Source organism: Delphinapterus leucas, chromosome 6, assembly GCF_059928025.1.
Source record: "Delphinapterus leucas isolate spDelLeu-1000000601 "Yukka" chromosome 6, BTC_Dleu_Yukka2, whole genome shotgun sequence".
Lineage (NCBI taxonomy): Eukaryota > Metazoa > Chordata > Mammalia > Artiodactyla > Monodontidae > Delphinapterus > Delphinapterus leucas.
The window spans coordinates 58389196-58402867 of NC_143134.1; the positions used below are offsets into that span (position 1 = coordinate 58389196).

Genomic DNA, 13672 nt, shown 5'->3' on the forward strand with positions numbered 1-13672 from the left:
CCCCTTGGTATCCATATATTTGTTTTCTACGTCTGTGTAAGCCTTCTTCTCTTTCATAATCAGAAACCAAACCATAACCAGAAGATTTTATCTTTCAGCTTTGTTTTTCAATACTTAATCAGTTCCCCTTCCATGGTAGTCAGATTACTGTGTGTGTAAGGAGCTTGCTACTACTTTGATTAATAGAGGAAACATTTTTTCTTATGAGGTCATCATGGTATAAAATTACCTTAAAAAGCATTCCTATTTATAAGAGATGCCTGCCCACATGTGAACCCTGTACCACATTCTTTTGGTTAACTTGAGTTTTTAATACATCTTAGATTTGAGTATGTGGCTAAGTTGTATTTAGTTCTGCAATAAATAGTGGTCCCCCAGAGTTTTACAGTGCAGAACTTGTGTGGCCATACACGGAGGTCCTGGAAGTATTACCAACATGCCAACCAACCACTATGCACTCAATGTAATGGAAATGAAGTCAAAGGGTGTGTGCAGAAAAAACAGGCTGAAAGTCCAGGTTCCATGTGTGATAGGACAAAAACACAGATCTTCTGCTGACTCTATGACAGGGCTTAAAGCATTCAATGTCAAATGTATACAAATGTCCTATGTGGCTATGACTGGAAGCAAAGTAGTTCCAAAGGTCAAAGTTTCTAAGGGAGAGTGCCAGAGGGACTGAATTGGCCAGTGACCACTTGGTATTCTGAACTCACCTGATGTGAGGAAGCTAACCAATTTCTAACTTTCCCCCATCTCTACCCTCAGTAATAATCCTGATCACCATCATCACAAACTGCTTTATATCTGTCAGAAATTGTTCCAAGGCCTTTAAATATCTTTACAAACGAAATCCTCAGAAGCCTTATGAAACAGATACGCAGAGGTTAAGAAACTTGCCCAATTCCGGCTCCAGCGTATGTGTTGTTAACTACCACCCAATACTTCTTGAAAGCACAAAAAGGCAACAGGGACATCTCCTGACCTGAGGAGAGACACCAAGTCAGAGCTGCAAAGCTCTCTGTACCATCTCCTAGATGGAGCTGGAGACCTGGCAGAGGCCAACCACACAGGACCAGGAGGAAAGCACCTTCCAGCTCACCTTCTGGTTTTGTTTTGAAAGTCCTGAAAGTCTACAGAAACTCATTCACGAGAACTATTCTACCCCGGGCCTCTGCAAAAGGGAGGCTGTCCCAGGCTAAGTTGTTTGACCACATGCCCTCAGTTACAATGGCTTCTCTACAGAAGCTGGATGCCAGTAGTGTATATCTGGAGTGGTCCATGGGCAAGTCAGCAAGGAAAGCATGAAAAGTGGTTCTCATTTGCGAAATGAAACCCCCTTTCCCTTCTGGGCTCTGTAAATACACCGCCCAAGTACTCAGGCTCTATAAATAGAAGCTATTAGTTTGGCAAAAGCCAGTGGTCTTGGGGGAGGCACAGAGACACTGGAGACAATATTAAAGCATTGCATTTGGTCCCCAAAGTGGGATTCAACCTTAGAAGAAGAATGAGAATAAAAACTACTCAGTGTCCCCCATGGTTTGGCCAAAGTCTCCCAGGGAAGAGCCCATACAACCCCAGATCTTGTGCCCACTGAGGCAGATTCCTTCAACACTTTCAGGTACCTGATCTAGATATCAATCTAGAGAAATTTCTAGCTAAACCCCTTTGATCAGAGCATAAAATAACCTTCACTTGCAATCCACCTCTGAAAACAACTTTATCCAATATAATAATTTGCGGAATGCATTTTCAGGACATATACCAAACAGGCAAGAGCTACTAGCAAATTCATTTACTAGGATCTTACTCCTGATTTTACACTTGACAGAGTTAATAAACATATGAGAACAAGGCCAGTAGAGCATCCAGTCCAAAGCCTTGATTTTTTAAATATGCCAGTCTGAACCTGGAGAAGGGAAATGAATTCTCTGAGGTCACACAACCCAAGCAGCTATCATGGGAAGAAATATAGTTCCAAAGGTCATGGATGAGACACGGTTTCCAAGGAAGAATGCTGGAGGAACTGGATCGCCCGATGACATCAGCCAGTAGGAGACTGACCAACTTCCAACTTCTCTCCATCTCTGTCCTCTTTTTGTCCAGAACTCTTTTTGCTAAACGAAACTATACTGTGTCAGCCATGGACAAGGTGAGGCCATCACCCTGTGATAACCTTAAACGCTCCTTGTCAGGCTCTTGCTAGGAACACTATTTATACACCGCAACTGTCAATGTCCAACCATATACCCTCTTATTAACAGGCCTAGTATAACTACCATGAACTAAGAAGATTTCCACTTAAATAATTTATTATAACTGGCAAGAGCTTACTCCCATTTGAGAACAGCACAGCTTAATTCTGAACTTATGACATTGTACCTAATGACTTCCTTAATGCCCAAATTTTCCTACTGCTTGAAAACAAGTTTTGATGTGTCCCAAACGGCAACTTCCATTTGTGAGCACCTGAGCCTGTTTCTTCAACTACCCTTGTCTGGACTGGGGCACGGAGTCATTAGGGAAGGCTGTTTAGAGGAGGTGAAGCTAACTATATAAGATACAGGCATGTTTGCAGGAAATAAAAACTTATCTGTATGAAATAAGTTCTGGTTTTTTTTCCTCAAAGTAAAAGCATAGGGACATATTCCTCTGGTCTTTTTACTTCAATTTTCTCATTAGCAAGATTTTAGCAATTCTCAATACATTAGCAGGTTCTTCCTCCACTATCCAGTCTTGTAATTTACAACTATGTGTAGGGAGAGAAACAGCTCTCTCAACCCGCTTTACTCACTATAACATTTCCCTTCTTCATGCTAAGTCAAGGGTTGGCAAACCATGGCCGGTGGGCCAAATCTGGGCCACTGCCTGTTGTTAGATTTTTTCCTTTTTTAAAAAAAATATTTATTTATTTTTGGCTGCGAGGGGTCTTCGTTGCTGCGCGGGCTTTCTCTAGTTGCGGCGAGCAGGGGCTACTCTTTGTTGCAGTGGCTTCTCTTGTTGCGCAGCACGGGCTCTAGGTGCGAGTCTTCAGTAGTTGCAGCACCTGGGCTCAATAGTTGTGGCTCACAGGCTCTAGAGCACAGGCTCAGTAGTTGTGGCGCACGGGCTTAGTTGCTCCGCGGCACGTGGGATCTTCCTGGACCAGGGCTTGAACCCGTGTCCCCTGCATTGGCAGGTGGATTCTTAACCACTGTGCTATCAGGGAAGCCCCCGTTGTTAGATTTTTAAATAGTTGGAACAATTCAAAAGAAGAAGACTATTTTCTTGCACATAATAACTATACAAAATGCAAATTTCAGTGTCCTTGGGTAAATTTTATTGGAACACAGCCATGCTCCTTCATTCAAATACCACTGATGCTTGCTTTTGCTCTTCAATAGCAGAGGTGAGGAGCTGCAACACAGACCGCAGATGCCCTCTGGCCCACAAAGCCTAATATATTTACAGAAAAAGTTCGCTGCTCCCTGTGCTAAGGTTCTACTTTCACAAAGGCATGCCACGCTGAATCTGCAGATGCCCATCATTTCACCAGCTGCCTCAGTCTTTAGAGACAAGATACAAGAGAACTGAAAGGCACCAGATTGACTAGAATGGGGCTATTGTTTTGAGGCATCTGAACATTACCCTTCCCCATTGGAAAAGGAGCGGACACTGTTTCCTGAACACAGGAGGCAACACAGGTGAAAAACACAGCATTCTTAGTGGACTAACAAAAGGACTGAAAGATACGACTTCACAACATCAGACACTGCGTTACACCAGATGCTGTCCCAGGGACACAGTAGCAGAGTTTAAGAAAAATAAAATGGACATCTTAAAATGGAGCACAGTTTGTGGGTTTAGTGATCAATGCTAAATAGATGAATTAAGCACCCACTTAGATATAGGCTAACTTACAGTGGTTACGCAAAAGAGATGTTAAAATGCCATAGGAAACACGAAAATCTTTCAAATTCTTAATTTTTCTGTCACTGAAATTAAGAAAATGTACCTATTAAGAATGAATGCACACCCACTTAAAGGACAGGACCTAAAGGAGAACACCTAACTAAACAAATCACAGAGACACGATGAAAACAGTATCCTGGGAAAGTCTGTCTGGCAGTGAGATACAGGCTGGTCCAATAAGGGGATGTTTTAATAGTCCCCTACTGATATGGAAAAATTAATGTACCTGTCCCCAGACTGCTCTGCTTTACAGCAGTTACCTTATGTATTTGGAAAGCCTGATTAATGAACTGCGTGTTGAAAACAAAAATAAACAACACATTAGGCTGAGACTGCCCCAATGTATTTTTTTTTGTTAATCTTCTTAGGCATTTACCTTTAATGAACATTGGCTTGGAAACATGCTGCAAACACGTAACTGAGAAGAAGCTAGTCTTCACTAAATTTCAGGATAAGCAGAAAAATGTCTTTAAAGCTCATCTTGTTTGGGGCTCCCACCCATCCTACAGTTCCACACCAGCAAGTGAGTGTCTCAGTACCGTAATCCACACCTTCTCTTTTACCACCACACCCATGAAGAAGACATTCACGTATATGACAGGTGCTCACGGTGCACTCGGGGATACGTGAAACTCTGAGCATGCTGGCTGGGACTTTACTCCTTTCTCTCCCATTTGGGATAGATCACTAGAATCCAAGTGAGACTGACATTATGAAAAATGACATTAGTAACAAATTACTTGCCACAAAACTCGAAGGAGATGACAACTATTGTGCTTCACACAGAATGTGGGAACCGTGGGTTTACCCTCTCTTTAAACGTGGGCAGTGATGGGGAATTCAGTAATCCCCAAGGCTCTTTTTTATTTAAAAAGCTCCGACAACAAAAACTTCTTTCTTATGTTGAGTCTGGATCTACCTCCCCATAGCTTCTACTCGTTGATTCTAGCCTACCACTTGGGCTTAAACAGAAGGATCTAGCTCCTCTCCATCTAATGACTAGTTAAGTATATGGAGATAATGACCATGGACATTCTCCTATAGCGCTTCCCCCACAGGCTGCTCTGCAAACAATACATTCCCTCACTCATATAAGGAATGACAATCTTTCCATTCTTTCTCAACATCTGCTTGCCTTAAAACTTGAGGCTGCCCCTTCAGAAAAATTCCATTCTCATTAAAATGGTCTACAGCCATGCTTTCAACTTGAGGACTCCTGGTTTCAACAGCAGGGATTTCCCATGATACTTTTCAGGCTCCTAAAAGAGACACTGTACCCCTTGACTTGGACTTCTTTCTACATCACTCATATACACAGAAACAAGAGAAAATTTCAGGATTTAGCTCAGGTGCCCTTTCTTCTAGGAAGTCTCCACTCGTCTACCCAACCTGAGTTAGGTCTTCCATGAAAATACTCCCCAAGGCATCAAGCACCATTGTCCCATAAGACACTAATCTATGTGTCTATTTCTTCCATCGAAACTGGAAGCTCCTGTAGGCGGGAACTGTACCTTAATCATCTTTATATTCCTGGTGCCTAGCAGGATGCCTGCCACATGGACGCATTTACAGATATTCCATGTGAATTAATGAACATGCCCACACACCACACACACACACACACACACACACACACACACAATCACTGCAGCAACTGATGTAAATTTCGAAGAAACCAGAGGTCCCTCAAATTCTAGTGCTTCCTCTTGATAAAAAAATCTGCAGCTTTTCAAAGAAAAAAAAATCCGCACAGTGTCTGTACCACGGTAAGAAATTTAGTCTGTGAGGAAGCTTGTAAGCAACAAATACCACTTAAAATGAACAAAGAAACAATTCCATGCAGGCACTTAGGAGGAGGACAGAAATGGTTACAGGCAGGGTTCCTGCAGCCACAACAGAGCCGAAGGGGTCCACGCAGTCAGCTCCGAGACGGGAAGGCTACAAGGGCTAAGAGATGCACATGGTAACTTTACTGTATCTTAGCAGGATAGTGGATGTGGTGGCTGATTACGGAAACAACCTCTAGGAATACCCACTTCTCTCTCCCAGTAGTGCTGTGTGATGCAAACCTCTAATTTATCTCATTTTGTTGTCTCACTGCACCTCTGAAAACACAGTGAACAAAGGTCTCTCTGCTCTAAAGGAACAGGATGAACAGGAAATTGACCATGGAAAGGTGATTCTTCTGCAGGTTTGGGAACACTGAGCTAAAATGTTTTTGTGTGTAATAAACATATAAACAGAACAGATTTGGAGTCTAAATCTAAAGCATGTGCTTTCCAATTACCACAGAAACCTCTACCTTTAATGTGAATTTAACATGAGTAGAGATAAGGCAAAAGATGTGTGGGATGAAGCGGAATAAACAATTTCCACACCTCACTAAAACCTAAATCTCTCAGTCTACTTAGTTATAAACCCAAATACAAAACCACAAGTGTGTTCTTCAACCAGCAAAACCTTATTACGGTAATATCTAGATTTTGAAATAAAAGCTTCAGAAACTCATTATTTTCTAGGAAACAGGAGAAATAAACCTTACCAACAGACTCAGAGGGACGTCTGTGGGTCTCTGCCTGAAGTAAAATGTTTGTAAGGTCCTCTTTTATTTCAATTACTTTGCAAGACTGGCATGGATTCAAAGGCTCAATTAGTTGTTCAGTTATAAACACTGTTCTCCAAATTTCTTATTCTTTTTAATCTCATTTAAGAAATAGAAAGTTAGTTTGTCTCAGTTTAGGCAGTCGGCTACCGAGCTTATTACCTCGTGTCCTGGCAGAGGCTGAAAGCAAGACTCAGATTCTGATTCCTTAGTCCTAAGTTCCTAAACACCTGCCTAACCTGTCATTAGTGACAGGGCATTGGCCACGTGGAATATTATACACTCCCTCCAGGGTGGGGATGGGAGGGAGACGTCAAAGGATAAGGGGGACAAAGGAAAACTGGGTGTGGACAGAGATTGGTGCAAATGAACAGACCCACAGGGCTGCTCATAAAGAGGGGAGTGGTACTATGGGGACACTACGGCGAGCAGAGGAGTCAAAGCCAAGTCATTCTGAGCAGGTGTGTCGGGTTCTGGAGACTCATTATATCTCCTATCAGTGAGGCTCCTTATTCTATCGGTGAGGTCCATCTCAAGAACTTAGCCAGAAATACCAGCTAGGTAAACACTAAACAGTCTCATTTCACAAGACTCCTGTCTCTCAGCAACTCATCTTTTATTCAACAACTCAAATGTGTCCAGTTCTCTCTCTCTCTCTCTCTTTTTTTTTTTAATATTCATTTATTTATTTGGCTGCACTGGGTCTTCGTTGCAGCATGTGGGATCTTTAGTTGTAGCTTGCAGGATCTTTTAGTTGCGGCATCTGGATCTTTAGCTGCGGCACATGGGATCTAGTTCCCTGACCACGGATTGAACCTGGGCCCCCTGCATTGGGAGCACGGAGTCTTCGCCACTGGACCACCACAGAAGTCCCTGTCCGGTTGTCTCTTGCTTGCTGTTTCCTTTACTAGAAACGCACTAGGCTCTGCTAACTCTTCCTCATCCTTTATATCCTCACTTAAATATCAGGAAAGTCTTCCCTGACCACCCTATGTGGGTGAGTTTCCTCTGCTCCAAGCTTCTCTAGTGCCATGGTTCGTTACCCTTGCCACACTGGTCAGTATTTGTCCAATGTCTGTCTTCCCCACTAGATTATGAATTTAATGCAGTCAGAAATCTTATCTATCCTGTTCACTACTATATCCTATATGCCTGTCTCAGAGGAGGTACAGAACAAAAATTTGTTGTATTCATCAATGAACTCTTCAGAAGAAAAACTGAAAAAGACAGGGCAGAAAGTAAAAATGTGGTTTCTGGGTATCACAGGCTTTCGCCATCCTCTCTGTTCAAGTGCAGGGTTTGTATTCCCAGATCCTTTACTCATCCACAGTTTAAAATCTAAAATAATTAATTGCACAATGCAATACCCACTCTCCATCATAAGCCTATGTATCTCTTTCTATGGACAGTCTCAAAGTGAAAGAAAAGTAAAAGAGAAAATACGGCATCTGTCACAAGAAAAATGAAAAGGCTTATTTTGTTCACCACCTCCACTCTCACTTGTTGAGAACCTGCTATCTTTTAAGGAAGAATGTTAAATGATTTATACTATTTTTAATCCTTAATAAAAGTCTCTGAAGAACGAATTTGTATTCTCCTTTTACATTTATGAAAATATAGAAGCTCAGAGCAATATGCTGACTTGTGCAACAGGCAGTAGAAGTGGAGCTCAGGCCAGGGTCAGACCGGCTCAGCACTGTGTTCACTACACATGCTGCCTCTGGCTGGCACAGTCCCCTCAGGAAAGTTCTCGAAAGCTAGAAAGTGACTCAAACTCTCCCCAAAACATTTGGTACATCATTCCCCACCTTCTCCTCTTTTCGTCCCACCCCAGCACAATTCAAACACCAGCGCCATGTTGCCCCTATTTGGAAAAGTAATGATAAAATCCATTATGACATTTCACCTTCATGGAGGCTTTGTTCTTAGGATAGTAAAAAAAAACAAGATACTTTACATTTTCTGTTTTAAAATATACACTAAAAGGAGAGTGCTTTTAAGAATAACAAAATGTATTCGCAGGTACCAGTGGAGAACGGTTTCCCCTTTCCTTTCTCTCTTCTCCACTTAGTATGCTGGGCAATTCTATGTCAAGGGAACTCTGAGTGATGAAGACTCACCCTTTCCATCTCTTTGAAGTCATCATCTAGCTTGGTTCCTTCAGCTCCTCCAACTTTCTCACTCACTTTCTGTAGAAAATAACCCAAAAAAGGAATTATAAATAAAATTTCTTTTAAACATGTGTCACAAGTTTTAAGCACTTTGACAAACATCATCTAATACAATCTCATAACTATTCTCTGATGTAGGTGGGCCGTCCCACATTCATAGGAGACAGCTTTGGCTCAGCGGATATGAACAACTTACCAAAATCCATGCATCTGGTAGGTACTGAAGCAAGAATTCAAACTTATATCTTCTGATTTCAACCCTAGTGCTCTTTCTATTATATAAATCATCACACAACTATCAAATCACTAACGTTTTCGTTTTGAAAGTTCCTAGGGAAAACAGCATCTTACAGTAATCATTTCCCTCTGATAATGGATCTAAAATGCTACCTAGGTAGAAAATTGCTACATCTTCAACCTATTCCTCAATGGGCTGTTGAACAGATAATCACAAGCATCTATCAAACTGGTATGAAAAATATCAGCCTAGCTGATCTTCAGATCTTATAAATCTCCCTGTAGCTGTCTACATCCTTATATACATACGATAAACTATGTGGAAAGATGTTGAGGGTACTTCTTTGCTACCCAATCAATTCCCATTATCATACATTTTACTTTCATCAGTTTACATATGCCAATGGTCATTTTCCACATGTAGAATTCATGTTCATTAAAAGATTAGATATTCTATTCTGTTTTGAAATAAAGACTCAAATTAAGTCTAATAAAAATTATGAAGGGATCACAAGGAAGATACTTTAATTTCATCAAAGACAGGAAATATTAAATGCTAATGACACCAGAATTTCATTCCTCTTAAAATAACCGTAAAGGTAGTTAGATGCTTTTTACTAAGATGTCACTGTGCTACATAAAGTTATCATACACAGACAATGAAGTATAATTTTCCATTTCCTTTAATAGCCACTGTGTTGAGGGTCTTTGCAGAGGATCCCCATCGTGGCCAGACCTGCAGCAACCTCAGTAACAACTTGGGTCATCCAAGTGAGCTTGGGTTACCTCCTTCTAAAAGGGTCCTGGGATACATGGCTCCATCTTTCTGGCCGTGGAAGCTCTGATATCCCCTTATAGAGGGCTGAGGTATAGTCCTTACATGCTCTTTCTTTAACTCCTGCCTTCTGCCATCAGGAAAACCTCTAGAAGAGATCACTCTTGGGAAAACCAAGAGTCCGAATTCTATCACCACTCTGGCCCAGATTTCACCTCAGCAGCACTAACAGGAGGAATATGCTATGATGGAAGGGCATGGAATGGACTGCCATGGTACACAGAGTTTTTATGAAAATAAATGGCATAGTAAATATAAAAACCGGTGCGTGAACCTACAAGACATGCAATATATCCTAGTTCCGTTCCCTTACCAGTAAATTGTATATCTGATTAAATACCCTGGTCTTTCCCATCAGTTTATTTAACTGTTGTTTCGTACTTTGAGAAGAATCTAGCAATTTTCATTAACATAATACAATGTTAGGCAGATAAAGGTCGATGATTAAAAATGAAATGTTAGTAAAAACAATATTCACATCTTTAATTTGTATAACTGGCACTTTCACTTGTACTTTATCATCCAGTAAGCATACCATAAGAACTATGTAGAGCAGACATTATTCCTATGTTGCAGATGAGAAAACTGAGGCTTGAGTAAACTAAACTGCCTGTCCATGGTAGGGATCTTTAGCTAGGAAGAGGTGGAACCAGGACCTGGAAGGCAATTTTCCCAAGTAAACCCTAGGTGGCTTTGCATTTGCACCACAGCACTGAAGAGCTGTCCGTGGTGCTGGCCACTTCTGCCTGAAGTTCCTTTAGATTCAAAGGGCCAGATGGCCAGAGTTAGATTCACTGCTTCAACCTTCGGTCCCTGACATCAGCACTCTCACTTAACCTGTATCCTAGGTGATGATGGCTATCAACTATTTCAACAGTCTGCACAGATCCAGGTTTTGTGTAGCATCACTATCACCAAAACTAAAAAGCCTGTATCAGCTGTGATCTGGCCCAGAAGTCAGCTTCTTTACCTACTTTCTTAAAGACGTTTACCAACCCAGAAATGGGGATGGGAAGGCCTTAGGATTCAGTTTAGAACCTCCTAGTGGAATTCCAAGTGCCAGTAACATAACCTGCATGTTGAGGTTTAATTTATAGAAAAAGGGATAGAAGGGGACTTAAAGGTTATTAATATCGAATTTTCCCTATCACCAAACTAATTTTACTATGAGTTTTACACTGATTCCCTCCCTTTCACTTTGCTCAGTGATGGCAACTTTAGCTCATACTTAAGCCCCTCTTGTGTCTTATTCTTGAAGTATGTGGTTTTCTGTTAAATTTGGGCTGGGAAACTCTAATCTTGGTGAACTCCTGCACAATAAAGAAATATAAGCTACACAACCCCGACTCAACTGTCTCAGTTCTACCTGTCTGTTTTCGATGTCGCGGAACTCACTATATCACAAGGCCCCATTTTAGTTAAAGAGGATCATTATAGATATACCCCTCCCATGACCCGTGAATGAGATATTTAATTTTCATTTGCAAAACTGTCACAAAAACCAAGCAGCTGAGAAATGTCTCCATTTACAGTATCATTAGAGAATCCTGGTAACCTTGGGTTAATCACATTTTGGCCATCTCTAAGCCATAAAATATGACCTTCATCAAAAGCACAAGGGCTTATATAATACTTTCAATCCCATATTGCTCAACTGAGAGTAATTTTAATTTCCTCCCATTTTGCATCCATCAACAGGTTAGCACCACAACTGCTGGCTCTATATCAAATGGGATCACACTGGCCATTAGTAACTTAGAACTAGTCCTGGTAACTCACATGGAGGACAACTCATCAGTCCACTGGCTTTAACTATTTGGCTTAAGTACTGAGGGGGAGGCAGGGGGAGGCAGGAAGACAGAGAGGAAGGGAGAGAGAGAAAATATGAATCTTTCTATTCTCCACAAAAGCTGACATTTGAGCTGCTCTGAGAGAAACAGTTCACCAAATATACTGAATGAAGCTAACAGGTAGATACTGGTCCTGGTCTGATTATTCGGTTGATATAAATTTTCTTATCTAATTAGATTCACGGAAAAAGAAGAGTATTCAAAACGACATCCACATTGTTCTCTGGGCTATTTTTTTTCCCCAAGTCACAAAGGATCTAAACATATCAAGGCATTGAATTAAACAATGTGTTAAATAACAATCTTCTCACTCCTTAGGAGTATGCCAAACATTTTCTCCTCCTGTTCTTTAAATAACATTACTAAAACTTCTATTGCCTTTGTGTATAAGAGTCACGGTGAGGAAGACAGGCTCTCTGAGCTCATTTGGCCAACGATGAGTTTTGTTTTCCTCACCTAGCACCATTTATTTAAGAATAGTTTTGCCCTACTATTTTCCAGTGAGGTGGTTCCTAAAACCAAGATTTCATAGAATTGAATGATTTCCGATGCTGTTTAGTATACTTTAGCTAATATGCTTGCTTTTTGAGAAATTGATCCCCTATTTAAATAAATACCAGCAAAAGTTATGTGAATCAAACAAAACAGTATAAATGAGTCGATATGCCCACCTGTACTGTCTAAAACCAACTCTTCTGTTCAAAATCTTCAATCGTACCCATGTAGCACAACACTGAGAGCTTATACTTTTTTTTTTTTTTTTTTTTTTTTGCGGTACGCCTCTCACTGTTGTGGCCTCTCCCGTTGCGGAGCACAGGCTCCGGACGCGCAGGCTCAGCGGCCATGGCTCACGGGGCCCAGCCGCTCCACGGCATGTGGGATCTCCCTGGACCGGGGCACGAACCCATGTCTCCTGCATCGGCAGGCGGACTCTCAACCACTGCGCCACCAGGGAAGGCCTGAGAGCTTATACTTTTAATCTTATTTTCTATTACACTCTCCATATATTCTGTATTCCAACCAAACCGAAAATCTCACCTTCTTCTTATTCTTCATTGTATTCCTCACAACACAGACTCAGGAAAGATTTGTGGACTGAACTACAGTGTAGTTTTGTAAATGTTAATGTTAAGATGACTGAAAGGAGGCATAAAGTAAGGCAAACAAGACGGATTACCTCACTCAGGGATAGTTTTTCTCTTCAAAAAAAGAAAATAAATAATATAATCAACTCACGTTTTAAATTAAGTCTTAATTCTGAGTCTGCAGTAGTGTTGTCTCATGCTATTTTTTTCTATATGCCAAATAAGAAAAATGTCAAGGGAACCAGCAGCAGGAGACAGCTTAAATAAATGACCACTGTTCCCAGCCCAAAGGATGCCTCCCGCTTTCCAACAATGACTCACCCTCTCTCCCACATCAACTGTCAACTCTAGGCAAAAGACACTCCATTCTCTAGTTGCAGCTCTGATTCTTCCCTGCATTGCATTTCAATCAAACGCTGAAGATCCAACTACCGTGTCTCCAGCTACTTTTTATAAAGGTCTCCTTGAAAATCACATCAGTGAAATTCAATAGACTTAAGACCAAATTGATTCATACGTCACTGCCTAATGTCCCTGCAAAGTTATTTACTGCCTAATGTCCCTGTTTTTCTTTAGCTTTGTCTCATCATTCATTATACAAAGCCGGGTTTCCTTAGCATCCACCAAATATGCTGTGTTAATTCCTTCTGCCTTGTACCGGGACCTATTTCTCTTTTCTTATTTTCAAATCCTATCAATTCTCTAAGTTGCTCACCCAGATTTCACCTTCTCCATCTTCATCCTGATTGCCCTAGATGGAAGTTACTAGATTTCCTGTGAACTCTTAATGAAACACATCATCTGTTGGACTCCCTGGAACTAGCTACTTGATGAGTAAAATTGCTGAGAACTTCTGCTCATCTTATTGTAGGATGCAAAAGGTGGGAATCATGTCACATGCTTCTTTGTCTGAAAACATCTGAGACTGCAGTACCTAACACAGT

At 41.1% G+C, this 13672-nt stretch overlaps 1 protein-coding gene across 1 annotated transcript in view; it reads right to left on the reverse strand.

Annotated features, from left to right (window-relative positions):
- Window positions 1-12699, reverse strand: part of SH3GL2 (SH3 domain containing GRB2 like 2, endophilin A1) — a 68295-nt gene extending 55596 nt beyond the window's left edge. The window contains exons 1-2 of the mRNA XM_089912628.1: window positions 12682-12699; window positions 8671-8739 (exon numbers count right to left, since the gene is read on the reverse strand). Of these exons, the coding sequence (XP_089768754.1) occupies window positions 8671-8739; window positions 12682-12699 (87 nt within the window). The remainder of the gene's footprint in view (window positions 1-8670; window positions 8740-12681) is intronic.
- Window positions 12700-13672: the final 973 nt, after the last annotated feature.